General features: G+C 45.5%; 1 protein-coding gene across 1 annotated transcript in view; it reads right to left on the bottom strand.

Annotated features, from left to right (window-relative positions):
- Nucleotides 1–16419: 16419 nt before the first annotated feature.
- Nucleotides 16420–24879, bottom strand: part of TCF7L1 (transcription factor 7 like 1) — a 165281-nt gene continuing 156821 nt past the window's right edge. The window contains exons 5-12 of the mRNA XM_066267537.1: nucleotides 24602–24734; nucleotides 23484–23586; nucleotides 23148–23231; nucleotides 21892–22035; nucleotides 21054–21213; nucleotides 20862–20969; nucleotides 20062–20137; nucleotides 16420–17797 (exon numbers count right to left, since the gene is read on the bottom strand). Coding sequence (XP_066123634.1) covers nucleotides 17364–17797; nucleotides 20062–20137; nucleotides 20862–20969; nucleotides 21054–21213; nucleotides 21892–22035; nucleotides 23148–23231; nucleotides 23484–23586; nucleotides 24602–24734 — 1242 coding nt within the window. The 3' untranslated portion in view covers nucleotides 16420–17363. The remainder of the gene's footprint in view (nucleotides 17798–20061; nucleotides 20138–20861; nucleotides 20970–21053; nucleotides 21214–21891; nucleotides 22036–23147; nucleotides 23232–23483; nucleotides 23587–24601; nucleotides 24735–24879) is intronic.

Here is a 24879-nt window from a genome sequence, read left to right as displayed (position 1 = left end):
CTGACCTGTGGTGGCGCAGTGGTAAGGTGTTGACCTGGAACACTGAGATCGCCCGATTGATATCCTGGGCTTACATAGGAGAAGCAACTGCAAGTTGATGCTTCCTGCTCTGCCTTCCCCCATGTCTCTCTCTCTCTCTCTCTCTCTCTCTCCTCTCTCTCCTTTCTCTCCTTTCTCTAAAATCAATAAATAAAATCTTAAAAAAAAAAAGATAAGTTGAGTACTAGAATTTATTAAGAATATAGTACAGACGTAAAAGGAAAATGAAACAATTGTTAGATGAGTTTATCAGTGCAAACCAGATCCAGATAACAAAAATAACAAAATTTGATCAAAATTATTTGGATAATTGATTAAACTTTTTATCTAATATTATATATCCAACCTAAGTTCTGTACTTAATTTAGAAGTAAGTATATATATTACATGGGTTAAGAGTACAGACACTGGAGCTGTCTCTTGGTCAAGACTAATCAGTTTTGCCACTTACCAGCACTGTAACCTTTTGTACCTCAATTTTCTTAACTTAAAATGGGGGTGACTAACAGTGAATATAAGAAGTCAAATATAACAGGAAAAGCATTTAGAATATCTAACACTCACTAAACACTCAACAAAGGGTAGCTTTTATTATCTAAAAAATCCTTTAAAAATTGTAAATGTTTAGTACATGATATTTAAAAAATTTCCCACCTAATATACTTCCATGACCAATTGCACTATTTTCCTACAATTTCAAAGAGTCAACCTTTCTCTCATGGTTTTTATTCACTGTGAAGGATCGTGTACATTTACCATTTTCTCTTTCTACTGTCTATCCTCACTCATTGCTGTTCCCACATGTACATATACATATACAGGGGTCCTGGGTTATGACAGTCTCAACATACGACATTTCAAGTTTATGATGCTCACTTCCATAAAAACTTAAAAAACCTGAGATGTGAGTGTTTCAGCTTACACTGTTAGTGTCGTGCTTATGGACTATGTGGGCAAACTAGTTTGGTTGCACGGCAGAATAATAAACAGTAATGCAGTATATTAGTGAGGGAGTTGGCCCTTCCAATGGTACAAGCCAACCACAGGAATAAGGTAAGAAATTTCTTTTTACACTCATTTTTTGTCATTATTTTCTGTTACTATAGTACAGTGTACACTACAGTATATTTATGTCTTTTTCCTTTTTCTGTGGCTTAGTTGTGTTTTTATGTTCTAGATTATGATTTTACAACTGTATAAGGATAGGTAAATGACTTAGGATAGGGTGTGTTTTGACTTACACCAAAATTTGGGTTACATCACTGTTGTAGGAATGGAACTGTGCTGTAACCTGAGGACTCCCTGTACTATTAGTAGGCTCCTCTTTAAAAAAAAAAAAATTATTGATTGATTGATTTTAGAGAGAGAGGAGGGGGAGAAAGAGAGGAGGAGAGAGAGAGAAACATAGATGTTTTGTTCCACCCATTTATGCATTCATTGGTTGACTCCTCCATGCGCCCTGGCTGGAGAGTGAACCCACAACCTGGCTGTATCTGCATGATGCTTAACCAACTGAGCCCACAAACCGAGGCCATAGCCTCCTCCTTTGTTAGTGAGTTCTTGTTCCCTACACCTCCACAGGGTACCACTTACATTAGTTTATTGTATTTCCATTTAATGTGTGTGTGTGTGTTTTCTTTTTTAAAAAAAGTTTATTTTAATTTATTGTGTTAACATGGATTCAAGTGTCCCACTCAATATAACTCCCCTGTAATCCCCATCATTCCCCCTTTGTCCCCCCCTCTTAACTCCCTGCCCCCCTTCCCTCTGGGATTTGCTGTCCTGTTCTCTGTATCTATGTGTTATATATATATATGATTTCACTAATCCCTTCGCCTTCTCTGATCCCATCCCCTCCTCCTCCTTCCCTCTGACTGCTGTCCCCCTGCTTCCTGTGACCCTGCCTCTGCCTCTATTATGTTTTCTTTTTAAATAATATTTTTTTTAATTTTTTTTATTTATTTATTCATTTTAGAGAGGAGAGAGAAAGGGAGAGAGAGAAGGGGGGAGGAGCTGGAAGCATCAACTCCCATATGTGCCTTGACCAGGCAAGCCCAGAGTTTCGAACCGGCGACCTCAGCATTTCCAGGTCGACGCTCCACCCACTGCGCCACCACAGGTCAGGCTATGTTTTCTTTTTTTAAAAAACAAACACAGCCTGACCGGGCGGTGGCGCAGTGGATGGAGCGTCGGACTGGGATGCGGAAGACCCAGGTTCGAGACCCCGAGGTTGCCAGCTTGAGCGAGGGCTCATCTGGTTTGAGCAAAAAGCTCACCAGCTTGAGCCCAAGGTCACTAGCTCGAGCAAGGGCTTACTTGGTCTGCTGAAAGCCCACGGTCAAGGCACGTATGAGAAAGCAATCAATGAACAATTAAGGTGTTGCAATGCGCAAGGAAAAACTAATGATTGATGCTTCTCATCTCTCCGTTCCTGTCTGTCTATCCCTCTCTCTGACTCTCTCTCTGTCTCTGTAAAAAAAAAACAACAAAAAAACCCCAAAACACAAATGTACTTATTTTCTCCTCCTTAAGTATACTTTATTAGTCTTTTTTCTATGCATATTCATTTTCTCCCAAATTATAATCATTGGGTAAATAATTCTGAATTCCACTGTTTAAAATTAGTTATGTTTATATATATATTATTTGTTGTCTGAAATGATTTTATGAACATTGGCCAGGATAGGTACTTTGTAGGCAGTGATTTTAAAAATGATAGGCCCGCCTGACCTGTGGTGGCGCAGTGGATAAGGCGTCGACCTGGAAATGCTGAGGTCGCCGGTTCAAAACCCTGGGCCTGCCTGGTCAAGGCACATATGGGAGTTAATGCTTTCAGCTCCTCCCCCCTTCTCTCTCCTTGTCTCTCTCTCCTCTGTCTCTCTCCTCTCTAAAAATGAATAAAAAAAATAAAATTAAATTAAAAAAATAAAAATGATAGGCCCTAACTTAATGGAACATGAAATCCAGTGGGACTCACAAATATTAATCAAATATTTACACAAATGTGTGTGTGTTCAAAGAAATAAAGTATAGAAACAGTGAACTGTGTTAAAAAAGAACCTTTGAACTAAAGATCAGAGTGCATTTGCCGGGTGAGGCTGAAGGGAGGAGGAAGAAGAGGAGGAGGAGGAGGAGGAGGAGGAGGAGGAGGAAGAAGAGCTTTTCTGGCTGAGTGTACAGGATGTGCAAAGGTTTGGAATGCTGAGGTTGCTGATTCAAATCCCTGGGCTTGCCTTGTCAAGGCACATACAGGAAGCAACTACGATGAGTTGATGCTACCCTCTTTTTCTTTCTTCCTTTCTCTAAAAAAAAAAAAAGAAAAAAAAAAAGCCACATACCTCATTACTGAGGAGAGAATAATGATCTGGAAGAAGTGAGAAATCTTTTACCAAATTATTTCAGAGCCGTGACTCCCCTTTGGCGAAAGGAAGTGAATTGGTAAATGAATCTGTATCTTAAAGAAAATTCTCTCAAAGTCCCATAGATAATCGTTTTTGTTTCCCATAAATATCTGACAAACATTAAAGGACTTTCTCTAACAGAAGTATATGTATACATATACATATATACACACACACACAAAAACCAATTGTACAGTATTTCTATACATTTACAATGGAAAACATATTTTTAAAGATTTTATTTATTGCCTGACCTGTGGTTGTGCAGTAGATAAAGCATCAACCCGGAATGCTGAGGTTTGCTGGTTTGAAACCCTGGGCTTGCCAAGTCAAGGTATATCTGGGAGTTGATTCTTCCTACTCCTTTCCCTCTCCCCTCACTAAAATAAATTTTTAAAAAAGATTTTATTTATTGATTTTACAGAGAGGGGGCATAGAACGAGAAGTATCAACTCATAGTTGCTTCACTTCAGTTGTTTATTTATTTATTTATTTTTACCGACTCACTTCAGTTGTTTATTGATTGCTTGTTGTATGCCTTGACTGGTCAAGACCAGGGTTTTGAAATAGCAGTCTCAGCATTCCGGGCTGATGCTCTAACCACTGTGCAACCATGGGCCAGGCACAATGGGCAATCTAAAACTGAAATTTTAAAGAAATCATTATAATTACAATAGCATAAAAAAGAATAAAATTCTAGGAATAAATTTTTCATAAGAAATACAAAACTGATTCTCTGAAAATTATAAAACATTGAAAGAAAGTCAGGAAGATCTAAATAAATAGATGAAAAAGACATCCTGTATTCATATATTGGAAGACTTAATTTTGTTAAGATGGCTATGCTCCCCAAATTGATCTACTAACACAATCCCTGTTAAATTCCCAGCTACCTTCTTTGCATAAATTGACAAGCTGGTCCTAAAATTCATATAAAAATGCAAGAGACTCAGACTAGCCAAAACAGGCTTGAAAAAGAATAAAGTAAGAGGAGGCACACTTCAAAATTTTAAAACTACAAAGCTACAGTAATTAGGACAGTGTGGTACTTGCATAAAGATGTATGGAAGAGTCCTGGACAAATAGCTTGGTTGGCTGGAGTGTCCTGAAACACGAAAGTTGAGAGTTCAATTGTTGGTCAGGGCATGTACAGAAACAGAGAGATGTTTCTGTCTGTCTGTCTGTCTCCCTTCCTCTCTAAAATCAATATAATAATAATAATATTAATGACATATGGATGAACAGAATAGTACTGAGAGTCTAGAAATAAACCTCTACATTGTATGATCAGTTGATTTTTGACAAGAGTACAAAATAGTTCAATGTAGGAAAGAATAGTTTTTCCTTTTTTTATTTTTATTTTTATTTTATTTATTGATTTTTTTAGAGAGAGAGGAGTGAGAGAGAGAGAAGGGGGAGGAGCAGGAAGCATCAACTCCCATATGTGCCTTGACCAGGCAAGCCCAAGGTTTTGAACCAGCAACCTCAGTGTTCCAGGTCAACACTTTATCCCACTGCGCCACCACAGGTCAGGCCAAGAATAGTTTTTTCAATAAATGGTGCTGGAACAACTGGCTAATAAACATATGAATAGATGCTTAATGTCACAAATATCAGGTAAATGCAAATCAAAATCACAATGAGATACCACTTCACACCTAGTAGGATGGCTATAATAATAATAAATTAAAAAAAGAAAATGTGTTGATGAGAATGTAGAAAATTTGGTACCTATGCACAGTGGTGGTTGGAATAGAAAATATTGCCTGACCTGTTGTAGCATAGTGGATAAAATGTCGACCTGGAATGCTAAGGTCACTGGTTCGAAACCCCAGGCTTGCCTGGTCAAGGAACATATGGGAGTTGATGCTTCCTGCTCCTCCCCCTTCTCTCTCTCTCTCTAAAAAAAAAAAAAAAAAGAATAGAAAATATTGCAGCTGCTATGGAAAAAGTTTGTCAATTCTTCAAATATTTAAACCATTTACTACATATGAGCCAGCAATTCCACTCGTAGGTATATGTATTTACCCCCAAAAATTGAAAACAATGACTCAAACATTATATTGTATGTGAATGTTCATGACAGCATTATTCACAATAGACAAAAGGTAGAAACAACCCATGTATTCATCCATAGATAAATGAAAACACAAAATGTGCACACACATACACACACAAAATAGAATACTATTCAGCTTTAAAAAGGAATGAATAAAAAATAAAAATAAAATAAAATAAAAAGGAATGAAACTTGCCTTGGTTGATTAGCTCAGTTGGTAAAGCCCGAAACAAGATTGTGGGCTCGATCCCTAATGAGGGCACACACGGGAAGCAACCAATGAATGCAAGGTTGAGTGGAACAAGAAATGAATGCTTCCCTTTCCCCTCCCCTCTCTCTCCCTTCCTCTCTCTGACTCTAAAAATCAATCAATAAAAAACCCTGACTGGATAGCTTGGTTGGTTGGAGCATTGTCCTGGTGCAGAGGTTGCTTGTGGGTTTGATTCCCAGTCAAGGCACATGCAGACGCAGCTTGATGTTCCTGTCTTTCTCTCAGAAAAAAAAAAAAAAAGAAAGAAAAAAAAGGAATAAAAATCTGATATACACTACAATATAGATGAACCATTGTTAATCCTAATCCGGAGGGACCCAAAACATTGAAGACACGAACAAGGTCCGTCGATTACACACCAAAGCTTTATTGTCTAGCTTGGCCAAACGGCGGGAACTCCAACAGGAATCTGAGGAAGAGTGTGCTGGCCCTTTGTTTTACCTAGTTTTTATAGTTTTGTAAATGGGAAGTACAAAAGTAAAAATTGTAATTAGGGAGATGACGTCAGAGTAATGGCGGGGTAGGAAGCGATACTGATAAATCTCCCCCAAAACTCAACAAGATCTTCAACCAGAAACAGAAAAACCTATCCTTGGAGCCTCCAGATGTTTTGCAATACACCTAAAGGTATGATCGAGCGAAAAATTGGCTAAATATATAACCAAACCCTGAAGGAAATAGGGAGTAAGAAATGCTCCGCCTTCCTCACTAACCTAAACAGGGCAGCTTTCACTGGGAACTGACAATATAGAAACTAAGGCACCTGGCCTGTGGTGGCGCAGTGGATAAAGCGTTGACCTGGAACGCTGAGGTCGCCGGTTTAAAACCCTGGGCTTGCCTGGTCAAGGCACATATGGGAGTTGATGCTTCCTGCTCCTCCCTCCCCCTTCTCTCTCTCTCTCTCTCTCTCTCTCACTCTCTCTCCTCTCTAAAAAAATAAAAATAAAATAAAATAAAATACAAAGAAACTAAGGCAGGCAAAGGGGGTGAATAGATCCAGGCCGCGGCACAAACGGCCGAACCAGGCTGTGGCACGGAGATCCAAGCCGAGGAAAAACTGTTCATTGCGGCATTGTTCACAGTGGCCAGGACATGGAAACAACCAAAAAGCCCATCAATAGATGACTGGATAAAGAAGATGTGGCACATATACACTATGGAATACTACTCAGCCATAAGAAATGATGACATCTGATCATTTACAGCAAAATGGTGGGATCTTGATAACATTATACGAAGTTAAATAAGTAAATCAGAAAAAACCAGGAACTGCATTATTCCATACGTAGGTGGGACATAAAAGTGAAACTAAGAGACATTGATAAGAGTGTGGTGGTTACGGGGGGAGGGGGTAAAGGGAGAGGGAAAGGGGGAGGGGGAGGGGCACAAAGAAAACTAGATAGAAGATGACAGAGGACAATCTGACTTTGGGTGATGGGTATGCAACATAATTGAACGACAAGATAACCTGGACTTGTTGATCTTTGAATGTATGTATCCTGATTTATTGATGTCGCCCCATTAAAAAAATAAAATTATTAAAAAAAATAAATAAAGGACATTTGTGCTTTGGAATTAGATATAAAGAGAATTGTTACTTGTAAGGACAATTGCATGTAATAAAAAGTCCTATTATATTTAAAAAATTGTAATTAGGAGCCCCTTACCACTATTGGTTATAGTCATATGTCTTTTAACATGATAGAACCACGTTCAATTTGCAAGCCATACATTATTTTGGAGAAAACAAAATTTACAAGTCAACACAATTGCAGAAAGATATCTTTTTACATATTAAAAGGCATTCCCATATTATCTAGTGTTCATCTGCTATTTCTCTGTCCAGAGTCACACATGTTAACTACATGCATTTACATTGGAGAGGTAGTTTCCATGGGGACAAATACCCGCAAATGGTTCATTGCTATAAGAAAAGGTTTATTTTGGCTTTTCTCTTCCTGCACCTGGCTAGCCATTCACCCCTTTCTCCACAGGTGTGGTGGAATGTCTGGGGATCCATGTTTTCCTCCCCTTTGCATTTACAAAACAATGCCAATCACACAGTACAGAGACTATTTTCAGAATTTCTCTGCACACCTTAACCCAAATTAATAAAATGTTCTTCAAGCCTCCCAAAATATTAATATTAATTCTGTAGCTTTTGGTACTTTACACCACCTGTGGGTGAAGTGGCTCAGTGGCTCCTCACCATGAAAACATTATGCTAAGTGAAATAAGCCAGACACAAAAGGACAAATATTGTATGAATCGATTTATGTGTGGTGCCTAGAACAGGCAAAGTCAGAGACAGAGGTAGCTTAGAAGCTCGTAAGGTCTGGGTAGGGAAGGGAATGGGGAATTATTACTTAACAGGTACAGAGTTTCTGTTTGAGATGATGAAATAGTTCTGGAAATCAATAGTGGTTATGGTTGCAAGATGTTATAAATGCACTGACACTTATAGTTAAAATGGAGAATTTTATATGTATTTAACTACAGTTTAAAAAGTTATGTATCCAGCCTGACCAAGCGGTGGTGCAGTAGATAAGTGTCAACCTGGGACGCTGAAGATCCAGCTTCGAAATCAACCCCAAGGTCACCGGTTTGAGTGCGGGCTCATCCTACTTGAGCACTGGCTCACCAGTTTCAGTGCTGGGGTCGCCAGCTTGAGCGTGGGATCATAGACATGACCCGATGGTTGCTGGCTTGAGCCCAAAAGTCACTGGCTTGAGCAAGGGGCTACTGGCTCAAGTGGAGCCTTCTGGTCAAGGCACATGTGAGAAAGCAATCAATGAACAACTAAAGTGCTGCATACTATGAGTTGATGCGTCTCATCTCTCTCCCATCTTGTCTTTCTGTCCCTGTCACTCTCACTTAAAAAAAAAAAGTTATATATCCAAAAAGAATAAAAAAACTTGGCAAGTACTCATAAAAAGGAAAAGGAAGACTAAATTATTTTATCAAGGTTCAAAATAGCTTGGTTGGTTGGAGCATTGGAAGCACAGAGGTTGCCAGTTCAACCTCCAGTCAGGGCACATACAGGAACAGATCAATGTTCCTCTCTCTCCTTGCCATCCCTTCCTCTCTCTCTAAAAAAGTCAATAAATAAATATTTTTAAAAATCTGATATATGTGACATGGATGAACTTTGAAAACATTATGCTAAGTTATATAAGCCAGGCATAAAAGGAAAATGTTTTGATTCTAATTATATGAAATATTTAGAGTAGGAAGATTCAGAAACAGAATGTAGACTAGAGGTATCAGGGGCTGGATGGAGGGGAAATAAGGGGATTATTTATTGCTTAATGGTTATAGAGATTCTGTTTGAGATCATGAAAAGTTTTGGAAATAGTTTGTGGTCATGATTATATAACATTATGAATATAATTAATGCTACTGAATTGTACACTTTGCATAATTAAAATGGCAAGTTTTGTTGTATATATCATACTTACTATAATTTAAAAATGAAGTACTGCCTGACCAGTGGTGGCACAGTAGATAAAGCATTGACCTGAGACACTAAAGTCCTGTGTTCAAAACCCTGAGGTTGCTGGCTGAAGTGCGGGTTTTTTTTTTTTTTTTTGTATTTTTCTGAAGCTGGAAACGGGGAGGCAGTCAGACAGACTCCCACATGCGCCTGACTGGGATCCACCCAGCATGCCCACCAGGGGGCGATGCTCTGCCCATCTGGGGCATTGCTTTGTTGCAACCAGGGCCATTCTAGTGCCTGAGGCAGAGGCCACAGAGCCATCCTCAGCGCCTGGGCCAACTTTGCTCCAATGGAGCCTTGGCTGCGGGAGGGGAAGAGAGAGACAGAGAGGAAGGCGAGGGGGAGGGGTGGAGAAGCAGATGGGCAATTCTCCTGTGTGCCCTGGCCGGGAATCGAACCCCGGGACTCCTGCACGCCAGGCTGACGCTCTACCACTGAGCCAACCGGCCAGGGCCTGGAGTGTGGGTTTTATCAGATTGAGTATGAGATCATCAAAATGATCCTATAGTCACTGGCTTGAAGCCCTTGGATGGCGAAGACCCAGGTTTGAAACTCCAAGGTTGCCAGCTTTAGTGTGGGCTCATCCAGTTTGCACACAGGTTCACCAGCTTGAGCGTGGGATCACAGATGTGACCCCATGGTCACTGGGTTGAGCCTAAAGGTCACTGGCTTGGTTTGAGCCCCCTCCCCATCAAGGCACATATGAAAAGCAATCAGTGAACCACTGAAGTGACACCACTATGAAGTGATGCTTCTCATCCTCTCCTTCTCAGTCTGTCTCTCTTGCTAAAAATTAAACTTCTTAAAATTACATGCTGCAACATGGATCAACCTTGAAAATATGCTGAAAGAAGTCAGTGAGAAAGAACCACATAGTGTATTATTCTACTCAAATGAAATGTCCATAATAGACAAATCCAGAGAAAGTAGTTTAGTAGGCTGGAGGAAATGAAGGGTGACTTTATTTTTAAATTTTTATTTATTGATTTTAGCGAGAGGGAAGGAGAGAGACAGGAACATTGATCTATTCCTGTGTGCCCTGACTGGGGATTGAACCAGCAACCTTTACACTTTGGGACGATACTCTAACCGAGCTATCCGGCCAGGATGGAGAGTGATTTCTTGAGGGTACGTATAAGGCTTCTTTTGAGGTGATAAAAATATTCTCGGCCCTGGCTGGTTGGCTCAGTGGTAGAGCGTCGGCCTGGCGTGCAGGAGTCCCGGGTTTGATTCCCGGCCAGGGCACACAGGAGAAGTGCCCATCTGCTTCTCCACCCCTCCCCCTCTCCTTCCTCTCTGTCTCTCTCTTCCCCTCCCGCAGCCAAGGCTCCATTGGAGCAAAGTTGGCCCGGGCGCTGAGGATGGCTCTGTGGCCTCTGCCTTAGGCGCTAGAATGGCCCTGGTTGCAACAGAGCAATGCCCCAGATGGGCAGAGCATTGCCCCCTGGTGGGCATGCTGGGTGGATCCCGGTCGGGCACATGCGGGAGTCTGTCTGACTGCCTCCCTGTTTCCAACTTTAGAAAACAAAAAAAGAAAAAAAATGTTCCCAAATCAACTGTTAGGATGGATACATAACTCTGAACATACTAAGAACCATTGAGTTGTACACTTTAAATAGTGAATTACAGTGGTACATTGAGATACGAGCAGACCAACATACGAATTTTTTTTTTTTAAAGATACGAGCTGCGACTCTGTTCATATTTTTGTTCGAGATCCAAGCGAAATTCCGAGATATGAGTCGTGATTCAGAAGTTGCTGCTAGCTGGCGTGTTGGTGCACGGGTCCAGTATCAGCAGCACAATGCCAGCTTCTTGTTCTTTTTCACGTGTTAACCGCAGAATCAAGTCGAATCTCGAGCACTGTACTCGTTCTTGCATCATTTTTGCATTTTTAACTAACTTTTTTTGTGTGCTACCATGGGGCCGAAAGAAGTGAGTGTAAAGGACAGTTGTGAGAAGAAGAAGAAAATGATGTCGATAGAAGTAAAGCAAGAAATAATAGAAAAATATGAGCGTGGTGTACGAGTGATTGAACTGGCAAGGCTGTACAGCCACAATACAGCTACAATTTGTATCATCCTTAAACAAAAGGATGCCATCAAAAGTGCAAATCCAGCGAAAGGAACTACAATTCTGTTCCAATTAAGGACAAATATCCATGAAGAAATGGAGAAGCTTCTGCTGGAGTGGGTGAAAGAGAAAGAGCTGGCAGGAGATACAGTGACGGAGACTGTATATGCGATAAGGCACATATTATTTATGGAGACTTGAAGAAGAAAGAACCATCAACCTCAAAAGAGGCAGAAGATACGTTTAAGGCAAGTCACAGCTGGTTTGAAAATTTCAAGAAGAGATCTGGCATCCACTTGGTGGTGAGGCATGGTGAAGCTGCGAGTGCTGACGTTAAGGCAGCTGAGGAGTACATCGCACGTTTTGCTGCGCTTATTGCAAAAGAAGGCTACATCCCCCAACAAGTGTTTAACTGTGATGAAACAGCATTGTTTTGGGAAAAATGCCCTGGAGGACTTTCATCACTGCAGAGAAGAAGCTGTCAGGCCATAAGCCCATGAAGGACCGTCTGACCCTTGCATTTGTGCAAATGCTAGCGGTGACTTTAAAGTAATAGGTACATGAATTTACCATAACTGCCCTTTTGCTGTTCCGCTTGTCTATCTGACTCCACCCTTACTTACTTACTATCGCCCCTGAAGCAGAAAAGTTCTAGGAAGCTGGTCCACCGTCCCAAGGAGAAACGTTCCAGGAAGCCAAAATCATAAAACTACAAGAAGGTAGCATACCAGAACTGCTGATTCAAAGCACACTTGCTCAAAGCACTCCCCACCTTAATAAATGTTTGCCTCAGAGTCTGTTTGGGTGCACTTCTCCTGGAGGTGTGCCCCGGCAGGTCTTTCTCCTCTAATAAAGCCTGCACACCTGGTGTTCGAGTGCCACCTCATTCTTACATCTGGTGCCGAAACCGGGACAGGGTACTAACTGCCTGGACGATCCCTCTTTGCTGTCCAAACGAAGCCTGGACAAGCAATTGTAGGTTGATTGCCCGGCAGTCTTAACTCTGTCCTGAACCCCTGCTGGATCAGGAGGTAAGGAGTTTTTCCCTCCCCCTCCCCAGTTGCCCTCCAAATTTCTATCTAAAAACACCCCTTCCTGGTCAGACGGTTTTGACTTGGGACCCCATATCTACGAGTGGTCTGCCTCTACTCCTTATGGACTTCTACGAAAGTCTAGGTGCATCTAGCCAGGCCCCTCTCCTAACTGCCGGGATCTCAGCCTTGGGGTGATGACCTCCTGTCTGAGACTCTCTACAGAGATTTTCTCCTCTCGGAACTGAGACTGAAGGCGGGGACGCCCCCTTCTCTCACCAGTCTCCTCTACTGTGGGCTCCTCTCAGTCCAAACTGTCCAGCCAGGGTCCCCTTGGCTGTGTCCTCAAAAATCTCACCCAAGCCTGACCTGTGGTGGCGCAGTGGATAAAGCGTCAACCTGGAAACCCTGAGGTTGCCAGTTCAAAACCCTGGGCTTGCCCGGTCAAGGCACATATGGGAGTTGATGCTTCTTGCTCCTCCCCCTTCTCTCTCTCTCTCCCCTCTCTATAATGAATAAATAAAAATATTAAAAAAGAATTAGAAAAAAAAATCTCACCCAACTTGGCCTGTCTGACCTCAAACCAAAAAAAATCATCTTCCTCTGTAATTCAGCCTGGCCACAATATAAATTAGACAACTCCCACTGGCCAGAGAATGGAACCTTTGACTACAATATCATAAGAGATCTTGATAATTTCTGCCACCGGACTCAGAGATCAAATGATTACCTACAACAAGCTCCCTCTCAGCAAACTTGCCAATAAAGCTGTTAATTATGACAAAATTAAGGAAATCATTCAAAGGCCCCAAGAAAATCCTGGGGAATTCCTAGAACGCTTTTCACAGGCCTTCCAAAGGTACACCCGCCTGGATCCAACAACTCCAGCAGGGGCCACCCTCCTACACTCCCACTTTATCTCACAGTCTGCTCCAGATATCAGGCACAAGCTTAAGAAGCTTGAGAGTGGGCCGGAGACTTCCCAGAGAGACCTCTTAAATCTAGCCTTTAAGGTCTTCAATAATCGGGAGGAAACGGAGAAGGAAGAAAGACAGAACAGGGATCAAGAGAATTACCTAATGCTAGCAAAGGCCCTACAAGGGAACCCTACTACAGGCTCAAAACCCAAATCCTTCCAGGGTCAGTCTTCCAAATCTGGGCCGCCAGGTCCCTGCTTTAAGTGCCACCAATCTGGACACTGGGCTAAGCAATGCCCTAATCCCTGTCCACCACCAGGGCCTTGCCCACATTGTCACCAGGAGGGTCATTGGGGAGTCGATTGCCCCAATTGCCAGAGAGGGATCGGGTCAAACCTCCCCAATAATACCCAGTCAGTGACTGATTTCCTAGGCCTGGCAACGGAGGACTGAGGAGGCCCTGGGACACCGGCCCCGGTACGCATCACCTACAGTGAGCCCAGGGTAAAACTTCGTGTAGTGGGTAAGGAAATCTCCTTCCTCATAGACACCGGGGCCACCTACTGCACCCTCCCTGAATTCAGAGGACCTCTGAGTCTATCCAATACTTTCATAGTCGGGGTCTCAGGTCTACACACTCCTTTTTTTTAAACCACAGGAATGGCTTTTTTTTTAAACTTTTTTATTTATTTATTTTTATTCATTTTAGAGAGGAGAGAGAGAGAGAGAGAGAGAAGAGACAGAGAGAGAGAAGGGGGGGAGGAGCTGGAAGCATCAACTCCCATATGTGCCTTGACCAGGCAAGCCCAGGGTTTCGAACCGGCGACCTCAGCATTTCCAGGTCGACGCTTTATCCTCTGCACCACCACAGGTCAGGCCTACGCACTAGCACTCTTATAACTCCACCACTTACTTGCATATTAGACCAGACATCACTCACACATCAATTTCTAGTTATTCCACAATGTCCCACTCCAATACTAGGAGACATCCTAACTAAATTCAACACTACACTCCAATTATCTCCATTCAATTCTACTCAAACATTACAACAGCAACCTTCCAATATTCTCCTTTTGTTGGCCAATGGTTCATCACCCCAACATGCTGACTCCCAACTTCTCTCCCCTCCCCTTCCTTCCTCTCTAGTAGACCTGTCGGTTTGGGACATTCAACATTCGTCCATAGCTAGACATCATACCCCTGTCTAAATTTCCTTTAAGGATCCCTCTCTCTTTCCTAACGTACCCCATAATTTTGTGCCTAATTTTAATACTTCCCCCTTTCTTTATCAAGTTCCTACAGGCCCGAATGAGAGAAATCTCCAGAATTACCTACAATCAAATGCTTTTGCAACCCCTACTCCAACTGCAGGGAGAGGTCCACAAAGGAGGCCCCAATAGGGATAACAGCAGGAAGTAGCTCCAGAAGATAGCCAGTCCGAGACAAACCTCCTTCCTGAACCTCATACCCTTTTCTTCCCCTCACCTCTTTTTTCTTTTATCATACCAGAGTTGAGAAATGATAGATACATGGATTTACCATAACTGCCCTTTTGCTGTTCAGCTTGTCTATCTGACCCTACCCTACTTACTTACTACTGCCCCTGAAGCAGAACAGTTCTAGGAAGCTGGTCCACCGCCCCAAGGAGAAACAAAATTGTAAAACTGCACAAGGGAGCATACCAGAATTGCTGATGCAACACACACTTGCTCAAAGCTCTCCCCACCTTAATAAATTTTTGCCTCAGAGTCTGTTTCGGTGCAATTCCTCCTGGAGGAGTGCCCCGGCAGGTCTTTCTCCTCTAATAAAGCCTGCACACCTGGTGTTCGAGTGCCGCCTCATTCTTACATAAAGTAAAGCCACTGCTAGTGTATCATTCTGAAAATCCTCGAGCCTTTAAGACTCACAAGATTCTTAAAGAAAAACTTCAGGTTATGTGGCGCGCCAATGCTAGGGCATGGGTTATGCGGCAGTTTTTTATTGAATGGGTAAATCTCATCTCTGGTCCTGTAGTGAAGAAATATCTTCAAGAAAATAAACTCCCAATGAAAGCATTACTAATCCTTGAAAATGCTCCAGCCCACAGACCTGGTCTTGAAGATGACATTCTCGATGAGTTCAAATTCGTGAAAAGTCCTCTACCTCCCACCCAACACGACTTCAATCTTGCAACCTATGGATCAGCAGGTCATTTCCAACTTTAAAAAGGTTTACACAAAGCAATTGTTCCGCCACAGCTTTGAGGTGACTGAGAATACAATTCTAACCCTTTGAGAGTTTTGGAAAGATCACTACAACATCGTGATATGTTTACTCATTATTATTATTATTATTTTTTTGGTATTTTTCTGAGGCTGGAAACAGGGAGGCAGTCAGACTCCCGCATGCGCCCGACCGGGATCCACCCGGCACGCCCACCAGGGGGCGATGCTCTGCCCATCCAGGGCGTCGCTCATTCGTGACCAGAGCCACTCTAGTGCCTGGGGCAGAGGCCAAGGAGACATCCCCAGCCCCCGGGCCATCCTTTGCTCCAATGGAGCCTCAGCTGCAGGAAGGGAAGAGAGACAGAGAGGAAGGAGAGGGGGAGGGGTGAAGAAGCAGATGGGTGCCTCTCCTGTGTGCCCTGGCCGGAAATTGAACCCGGGACTTCCGCACGCCAGGCTGATGCTCCAGCACTGGGCCAACTGGCCAGGGCCTGTTTACGCATTATTGACTTGGCATGGCAAGAGGTTACAAGAAGAACCTTGAACTCGGCCTGGAAAAAGTTATGGCCTAATATTGTTGCAAACACTGTGTATGTTATATGAACTATATATTTCAATGAAGCTGCTACAAAAAATTTGACAGTGCTAGATACTATACAAAGCAGACAAAGGACAGCTCTCACATCTTGGCAATGGTAATGCAAATGGAAGCAAAGGGGTTCCTCCCTCTGGACCTCAGTTACTGATACTGACTGGTCGATGTACATCTGGGGCTGGGCTGGATTTGTCTGCTAGTGTCAGGCATGTATTTTATCCCTCTCCAATAAATGCTAATCCTCTTTGCATGTCCACAAAATTCTAGCACAGGGCGTGGTATGAAGAAGGGAATTTGATTCCACAAAGGAATTACAATACTCAGAAAAGGTCTTGCAAATGCAATTTTATTTTCTTTTGTGAAAATAAACAGCTTATTGGGAGTTCAAATTGCTCCAAAAAACCCATAAAAACAAAAAGAAATACACACAGAAGCATGTGAGGTGATGGGGGAGGGCAGAGGGTCTTTAGAACTTTGGCAGACTGAGCTAGCACTGACCCAGGTGACAGGATCCAGTCCCTGGAGCAGTTCCTGTCTGCCACGCTGGGACTGTGAGGGGAGACTGACTGGTAACGGGGTGGAACACAGACTTTGTCACTAAGGACGTGTTGGGCACCTTGAGTCCCTTTAAGTGCAGGGAAGAATGATTTCAGAGGACCTTTTCCCCATCAGAAGCTGGAGGCGGGAGGGCTTGGGCCCACTAAGGGAAAGGGGATGCTGGTGGAAACTAGCCAGGTAACGTGTCTCCTCACATGGGGACAGCCTTGCACTGCGCAGGGGACAAGGCAGATCAAGGCAGGAACCGTGGAGCTGAGCAAAGGAGAAAAACAGGCAAGATAAAGGAAATGTCCAGGAACAGGGTCTAGATGCAGAAGAAACAGGCTAGAAACCGCAGCAATGGCCACCATGCAGACTAGGGGTGGGAGCTGGGCCCGTGGGGACGACGAGAAGAGGGAGAAGGCAAGTATCAGAGGTAGAGAGAAGGGGGTCTTTTGCCCAGGTCCATCCACCACTGCATGTATGGGAAGAACGACACACTACTTTTCAGTTCTCTTTTAAAGAAATTTTTTTTGTGGGTTTTGTTGTTTTTTAAAAAAGCCTTAAGATTGCTACTGGTTACATCTACAAAAATGTAAAGTGCTGTTGTTACCAGCTACTTTACAGAACAGTCCAGAGTGGTCAAATATTGACCAATAAAGTTTCCTTTTTCTTCCTCTTCTGAATCATTACTACTAGATGGGTCACTTGACAGCCTGCATAGGTCACAGGGCGGCTTAGTGGGCAGACTTGGTGACCAAGGAAAGAGGCTGGGCCTGGAGTACTGGGAGGGCCTGGTGGGCATGGAGCGTGGCTGGGAAGGAGGGGGGAGAAGTCAGCAGAGCTGTGGGCATGGAGCTGAGGGGAAGGGGCCGGGAGAGGAGCGGGGGCTGGCTGCCCATCTGGCTAGAGGACGTGGCTGCGGCCTTAGTCGACAGGAAGGCAGCCGAGTGGAGAGCCAGCTGGGCCCGGGTCTCTGGCTTGGTGGTGAGGGAGAGGGGCTGGGCTTGCTCTGAGTGGGTTGCAGCAGGGGCAGCCGGGGAGGCCAAGGCTGCAGAGGGGGTAGCTGGAGAGTCTAACATGCTGCCGTGGGAAGAGGCAGGGCTGTCACAGGGCTTCTCGGGGGGCAGGTACTGAACACACGGCTTCTTGCTTTTGGAGGCCAGTGCACCTAGTGGAAAAACACAAGGAAGAGTGAGCAGCTAGTAGCTCCGGTGAGGCAGGGGCTGCAGAAGGGCCCTGGCTGTACCTACCTTCTCTGGAAACACAAAAATCCTTCCAGGGAGGGAAGTGGGGCCCTGAAGTTATGTCTAAGGCTTTCAAGACTAGGAAGCTTCTTCATTCAAGGATGCTGAGAGCACAGAGAAGGCAGTGACCATGACCATGAGTGATTCCGTATCTGACCGGACGGGAAGACAGCTCAGCCTATCGCCTGAACCTCATCATTTTGGGGCTGGATCTCCACTCAATTTGCTTTAAAAATCTTTAGTTTATGGTACAGAGATAGGGTGGCACCTGTTAAGCATAATTCATTTATGTGTACTGATATGTAGATGAATACACAAATTATATAGCTGTAAGAAAAAAGAAAGGAAGAAAAAAAGAAGGAAAGGAAGCGGGTGGCAGCAGCAGTTCTTCCCTTGTCCGGGGTGAGCATGAGACGAGAGGCAGGCCCTAGTGCCTGTCATGGTGTGAGCACGTCTGTGCTAGGTGTGGCTCTGGTGCACATATTTTTGGCACAAAGTAGCCCCCAAACTGAAACGAACTATTTCCTCTGGTGTTCGACCAACCAAACATCGGAGGCAAAGCGGATCCTGTTGGGATTCACTGATGAGAGATGTCAGTCTCTAATGTGCCACCTTCCTAAGGGCATTTCAAAGACAATTTCAACTACATTTAGTTTTTACCTTATGCACTGATTTCCAAACCTAACCCTCAAATAAGACACACCTGAAGTGAACTCAAAAATGCCAAAGCTTCGAAGTGAGAAAGTGCTGGGATCCAATTCTACCTCCACCGTTTAACAGGCACAGTGACTGGGAAAATCCTTTAATCCTTTGACTGTTCTGAGCCTTTTTCTTTTTTTTCTTTTTTCTGAAGCTGGAAACGGGGAGAGACAGCCAGACAGACTCCTGCATGCGCCCCACCGGGATCCACCTGGCACGCCCACCAGGGGCAACGCTCTGCCCACCAGGGGGCGATGCTCTGCCCCTCCAGGGCATCGCTCTGCTGCGACCAGAGCCACTCTAGCACCTGGGGCAGAGGCCAAGGAGCCATCCCCAGCGCCCAGGCCATTTTGCTCCAATGGAGCCTTGGCTGCGGGAGGGGAAGAGAGAGACAGAGAGGAAGGAGAGCGGGAGGGGTGGAGAAGCAGATGGGTGCTTCTCCTGTGTGCCCTGGCTGGGAATCGAACCCGGGACTCCTGCACGCCAGGCCGACGCTCTACTGCTGAGCCAACCAGCCAGAGCCTGTTCTGAGCCTTTTAATTGGTCATCTCTAAAAAGGGGATAATGGTAACACCTACTCAGTCTACAGGAGGCAGAGGCCCTGAAAATGGCAGCTGTCATTATGTCATTATGTCACTATGTCTGTGGGAGAATGGCCGGGAATTAGACTGTGGTCCTGAGACAAGTCTGGTGCGGACTTTGGAATGCCAAGTCCTGCGGGGGCAGAACGCTGCCCGGCAAGCACTGGTCAGATTGTTTAAAGCAGGGGGAGTCAACCTTTTTATACCTACTGCCCACTTTTGTATCTCTGTTAATAGTAAAATTTTCTAACCACCCACCAGTTCCACAGTAATGGTGATTTATAAAGTAGGGAAGTAACTCTACTTTATAAAATTTATAAAGCAGAGTTACAGCAAGTTAAAGCATATAATAATAATTACTTACCAAGTACTTTATGTTGGATTTTCACTAAGTTTGGCAGAATAAATCTTTATAAAACAACTTACTATAGTTAAATCTATCTTTTTATTTATACTTTGGTTGCTCTGCTACCGTCCACCATGAAAGCTGGAATGCCCACTAGTGGGTGGTAGGGACCAGGTTGACTACCACTGGTTTAAAGGAAAATAGTTGATCCCTATGGCCTTTTTCTTACATACCGAAAACCATTAGTTAATTACCCTTCTCTGCACCTGAACCCAGGCTCTGCTACTCTGCTTAATGAGCAAAGAGACCAATAAATACGATGAGGCTGCAGAGATCTGGGCTCTCAGTCCTAGAGGCTAGGAAGCCCCCTGTACTCATCTTTTTCTGTGTGTTATGTCTTGTGTGTGTTTTTTCTTAAGTCCTGCAGCACCTTCCTTTTGTGCACACCCACGGCTGAGCTGGACTTGGCAGTGTCCACCAGAGACCTAGGTGTACCACGCAGGCAGGAGATGTGACAGCGGAAGGCAGAGATGAGGCAGTGCTCGCCTTAAGACGCACTCACCCTCTGCCTCCTGGACTTGCTGCTGGGACTGCGTCTGCGACAGCTGCTTTTCTCTCTTCCTCTTCTTTTTCTTACCCTAAAAACCATGGCCAAAGGAAGGGGTCATAGAGACAGGACGACGGGCTTTTCAGGAGGCGGCCTGGGCAAGGGGGAAGCTGCTCAGATCAGAACCTCCCCTCTCCCTGACCCCAGGGGTCTCAGGAGCGAGTGAGCACTCCTCAAGTGCTGTCTTCCCTACTCCATTTGATTCTTCCCTCCAACTCGGGTGTCCCGGTCATAGGGGAGGCCTCACCCTCTCGCTGCACCCCAGGTTAGTGCTTTCATCTCTCCCCCCTAGGACACGGGTTCTTGATCTTTTTCGGAGTGGTCTTAGGTTCCACTGAAAAATCTAGCGCACCTACGAACCCTCTTACTAGACAAAAGCAAATAAGAAAACACAGAAACCTGCCTAGTCTCAGGGAATCATTGGCCGTGCCCTGAGGCTCAGGCACTAGGTCCAAGCCCCAGGTCAGGAACCCCTGGCCAGAGACATTCTACCACCAGAGCAGGCACACGCTCACACTGCTCCCCGAAGCTGGGAGTTGAAGACTGAGTCAGTCAGATGGAAGGGGCGCAAATTTAAGCCTGTTATCAGAACACCAAACTCATGTCCTTGCCGACCTCCTGACAGTTGAAATACCTTCCTTATTTCTAGAGAAATATACTCTTCTCCCTGGCCTGAAGAGTCCTCTGTGCTGTCAACTTCCCTCTCTCCACTTCCTCGTGCAGATGCTGGTCTTGGGGTCTGAGTGGGCACTTACGTAATTGTCCCGGGCTGACCAGGTCGGGTAGAGCTGGGAGTGAAGCTGTCGCTCCTTCCGGGCCAGTTCGTAGTACTTGGCCTGTTCCTCTCGGGACAGGTTGTGCCACTGTGGGAGAGGGTCAGAGACGACAGGGAGCAATGAATGCAGCAGATGGGGACCACACAGCCCGGGGCTAACGGCGGGTCTTACCTTCCTCCCCAGGATTTGGTTAATGGCCGCACTTTCTTTCAGAGTACACTCAGCCACCACCTTGGCCCTCATCTCCTTCATATACAACATGAAGGCATTGAGAGGCTTCTTCACGTGGGGTTTCTTTTCTTCCTCCTTTTTCACCGTGACTGGTGATTTCCTGGGAAGTAGGTCAGCATGTGTCAGCTGTCACCCAACTCACAGACCCTGCCTCTCACTGTGACTAAGAGCCCGTTGCTCTGGGGACAGAAGAGGAGCTGCCCGGTGTACAGCCAAGCGGCCGGGCCCCCTCAGCCCGGGCATCTCTGCCGGGAGTGCCGGCCCTCTGTGCCAGCTAGGCCCACTCTGTGAAGGCGCCATTTCCTGGTGAAGTGCAGAGGGCGAGGGCAGCGGCGGGGATGCACTGGCCACAGGTGGTACGAGGAAGGGGACAGGGTGCTCTGGGAGGAAGCAAGTGGTGGGGCTCTCCTGGGCCCTGAGGCTTGGGCTGGCTGTCCTGCCCTCACGGTCTAGGTCTGGTCTCAGCTCTGTCGCCAGTAAGCCAGGTGGCTGTGAGAACACTCCCTCTCTGGGCCTCACAATTTCATGTACATTATGGAGGGAGGAAGCCAAAGGCTTTCTCTGATTCTCTTGCAGCTTTAAATCCTAATTGTAACACTTTTTTTTTTTTTTTTTTAATGTGAGAAAAGATGTACAATGTTTCCGAGAGTCAAAGGGAACAGCTCCCAGGGAGGACTGGCTGAGAGGCTGATGGGCTGCGTCTGAATGCCACTGGGAGAGAAAAGTAAACAATGTTGCCAGAGACCAGCCACCCCAGTCTAGGCCGCCAGTTACTCACGCGCTCACGGCTGGGCTCAGGCTGGGGGGTGCTGGTTCCTGCTTGACGATGGGGGAGACGATGGCGGGGTGGGGAATCCCTGAGGTGGGCAGACCCGGATGGGCCGGAGCCACCATGTGAGGGGAGAACCGACTGGAAACCAGGCTGTGGACCAGGTTAAAAGGACAAAAGAGGGAGTCAGGCTGAATGCTTATCACCCGGCAGAGGATGTGAGTGGCTCCCTGGCTTTAGTGCAGAGAAGTAAACTCCTCTGCCAGGGCAGTCTGAGGAATGCCTTGCTGGACAGAACCAGGTTTGGGTAACACCCAACTAGCCTCCCCTTCCCCTACGAATGCACAGAGTTCCTATTTCTGGCACTAGAAACGGGTAGGAGGAAACACACAAAATGTGTCACATGTCAGAGACCAGGGTACACAACGGGAAAGCCAGGGCTTGTGTGGCTGCATTTCCTTTGTCACTGGAGGCAGCACTGTCAGGGAGAGCCGGCCCCTGCGCAGAAACCCTGTTTACTCCCCCTCCTGACTTCATTTCAGGAAAAATCAATCTTCTCCCCATCTCTGCACTCAAAAAAGTGTCAGCAGACTTTCCACAGAACCCCTTTTATTTGCCCATAGATGTATTTGTACAATTGCGAAAATTCAATGAGTTGCACACCTAAGATGTGTGTACTATTATGTTTCTGTTTTACTTCAATAAAAAGTGGGTCATAAAATCATCTCCATTAATCAGGCTGAAAAGGGGTTTTCACCAGAAATACTGAGATTCACAGAGCTTTCAAACTCAAAGGCAAGGCAGGTAATGCAAGTAAGTAAAACAGGCCAGAAGCAATACCACAGGGTCCAGTGGCGGGCCCGGGGAAAGCTACAGAACCCCTAAGAAGCGATGCTCAGAGTATGTCCAGGCCAGACACATCAGAATTAGGTAGGGCAGGAAAAAGGTTCAGTGCCACAAAGCCCAGCCCGTTTCTGTGTGGGAGTGGGAGTGGGCGGGGGTGGGGGGTAGGCATGAGCAGACGGTTGAGTGCTAGGGCTTTGAAATTCTTCTCTCAGCGAGCTTGGCAAAGAGTGATCCTGTGAGCGTGAGCGCCCTCCTACCATGGGGCACAGGCCTCCCAAAGGGAAGTGAGAGAAAGGTGAGCCCCGGCCTCCATGTTCACTGCCAAGAGAAAGCTGTTTCATGGTCAGAAATGGCAAGGACACTAGTGGACAGCCACTCCTGCACTGCATTTCGTGCTCATAGTCGGTTCCCAGACTTACCTGGACATCGAGGCGTTCATGGCGAGGGCAGGGTAGGGGTGCCGGAAGCCACCGGGAGGAAGGGAGTACATGGGCTGCCCTTGCCTGTAGGGTCAGGAGCGAGGGAACTGGGTCAGCACTTTGGCTAAAATGAGTGTTCAGGACAGGGACGGAAAGGGCTGGGAAGAAAGAATGAAAAATAAAGGACAGGAAGTAGGACATAAGGATTGGGAGGAAGCTGGTGGTGGTGGTGGGGTCTAACCCCTGGGCTTGGGTGAGAGGGAACCCCTGGGGGCACAGCAGGCAGAACTCAGCGCAAGGAAGGAAGAGGGTAAGAAAGGCTCCAAGTTTCCTTACTGTGGGACGAGCCAGCCGAGGGGGTGGGGGATTTGTCCCACGGCTCCAGGAGACAGTGGGTAATACGGAGACAGTTCAGATGGGTGAGGGGGCCGGGGAATTCCTGCTTTCAAAGAGAGACGTGTCAGACTGTTCCCTGGCCCTACTTTAACACTTTCAAGTAGCATTTGGGAGGTTGCCTGCCCTATATCTCCAGGAGCTCTGGAGCTTGGAAGACCATTTCAGTATCCTTGCCCTCTGTCACCTCCCTAGCTCCGCTGGCCAGTTGGTCAGGGACATATGGCAGGACTAATGTAGAGTCTCTCTGGCTACATGGATCCCATTTCTGTTGGCAGGATTAACTTCCAGCTGCTTATACAGGAGTTAGTATCCAAGAGAGGGACAGGAAGTTCTGGACTGACAGACCCAGGATATACCGCCATTAGCTAACTGCTTCTCTAGAAAACCTGCCTCATCTATGGAGACACAAACTTTGGATTCCAAGCCCACTTTTGTCCTTATTATCTGCAACTTGTAGTAACCGTCTTCTAAAGAGGCACTCCCAAAATACTTCGAGCCACGATAACTCTGGGAATTTTATTGTGAAGACTGTGGCTCCCTGAGATTAGACAGGTCTGGTGAACAAGTTAAAAAAAAAAAAAAAGCCAACCCAGCCTCGCTGCTTCAGAGCCTGTTAGTCTCGATTATTCTACATGAAATGTTCAGTTTAGGGTCAAGTTCTTGGTTTAGGGAGGCCCAGCCTGCAGTATGCGAGACTTCTAAGTTAACAAAAATAAGATTTTCTTCCCTGCCAACTTGCTCCACTCCCAAATTGTTAAGAGATTCTAAAGTAAAAGATACAGACAGGGAAATACCAAATGCTTACTGAAGAGCCAGGTCCTGTGCACTATCTCATTTAGTCTCCATTCGTCCTGACAAAACCTCCACGGTATAGAAGGTATATAAAGGTAAGGTACAGATGAAAAAATCAAAGAGGATAACGTTAGTAGTTAAGGCTACAGACAACTGAGAGTAGGAGTCATGATTTGAACTCAGGTCAAACGGGTACTCCCTAAGAGCCTGGCCCATCCTCGCCTCTCGGAGCTCTGCATGGGGCCGCCGAGCAGCAGCAGACTTACCTGTCTTTGGATCGATCTCTGGGGAGAGGTGTGTGGGAGGGGAGCCAGGAGAAAAGTGGTCGTTGCTGTAGGTGATGAGGGGCGTCAACGGGTGCATGTGATGCGGATGCTGAACAACAGGAACTTTATTAGACTGAAAGACAGAGGGGAAAAGACTAGGGACCGTTGCCACGGAGATGGAGAGTAAAGTCAGCTGTTATTTACTGAGTCAAATGTGTGCCAGGTATTTTCCATGTCACGTCCCATTCATCCTCGCACAGCCCTGAGAGGAAGTGGCC

Source organism: Saccopteryx bilineata, chromosome 3 (assembly GCF_036850765.1).
Source record: "Saccopteryx bilineata isolate mSacBil1 chromosome 3, mSacBil1_pri_phased_curated, whole genome shotgun sequence".
NCBI classification, from domain to species: Eukaryota; Metazoa; Chordata; class Mammalia; order Chiroptera; family Emballonuridae; genus Saccopteryx; species Saccopteryx bilineata.
This window is presented reverse-complemented; position numbering and strand designations above follow the sequence as displayed.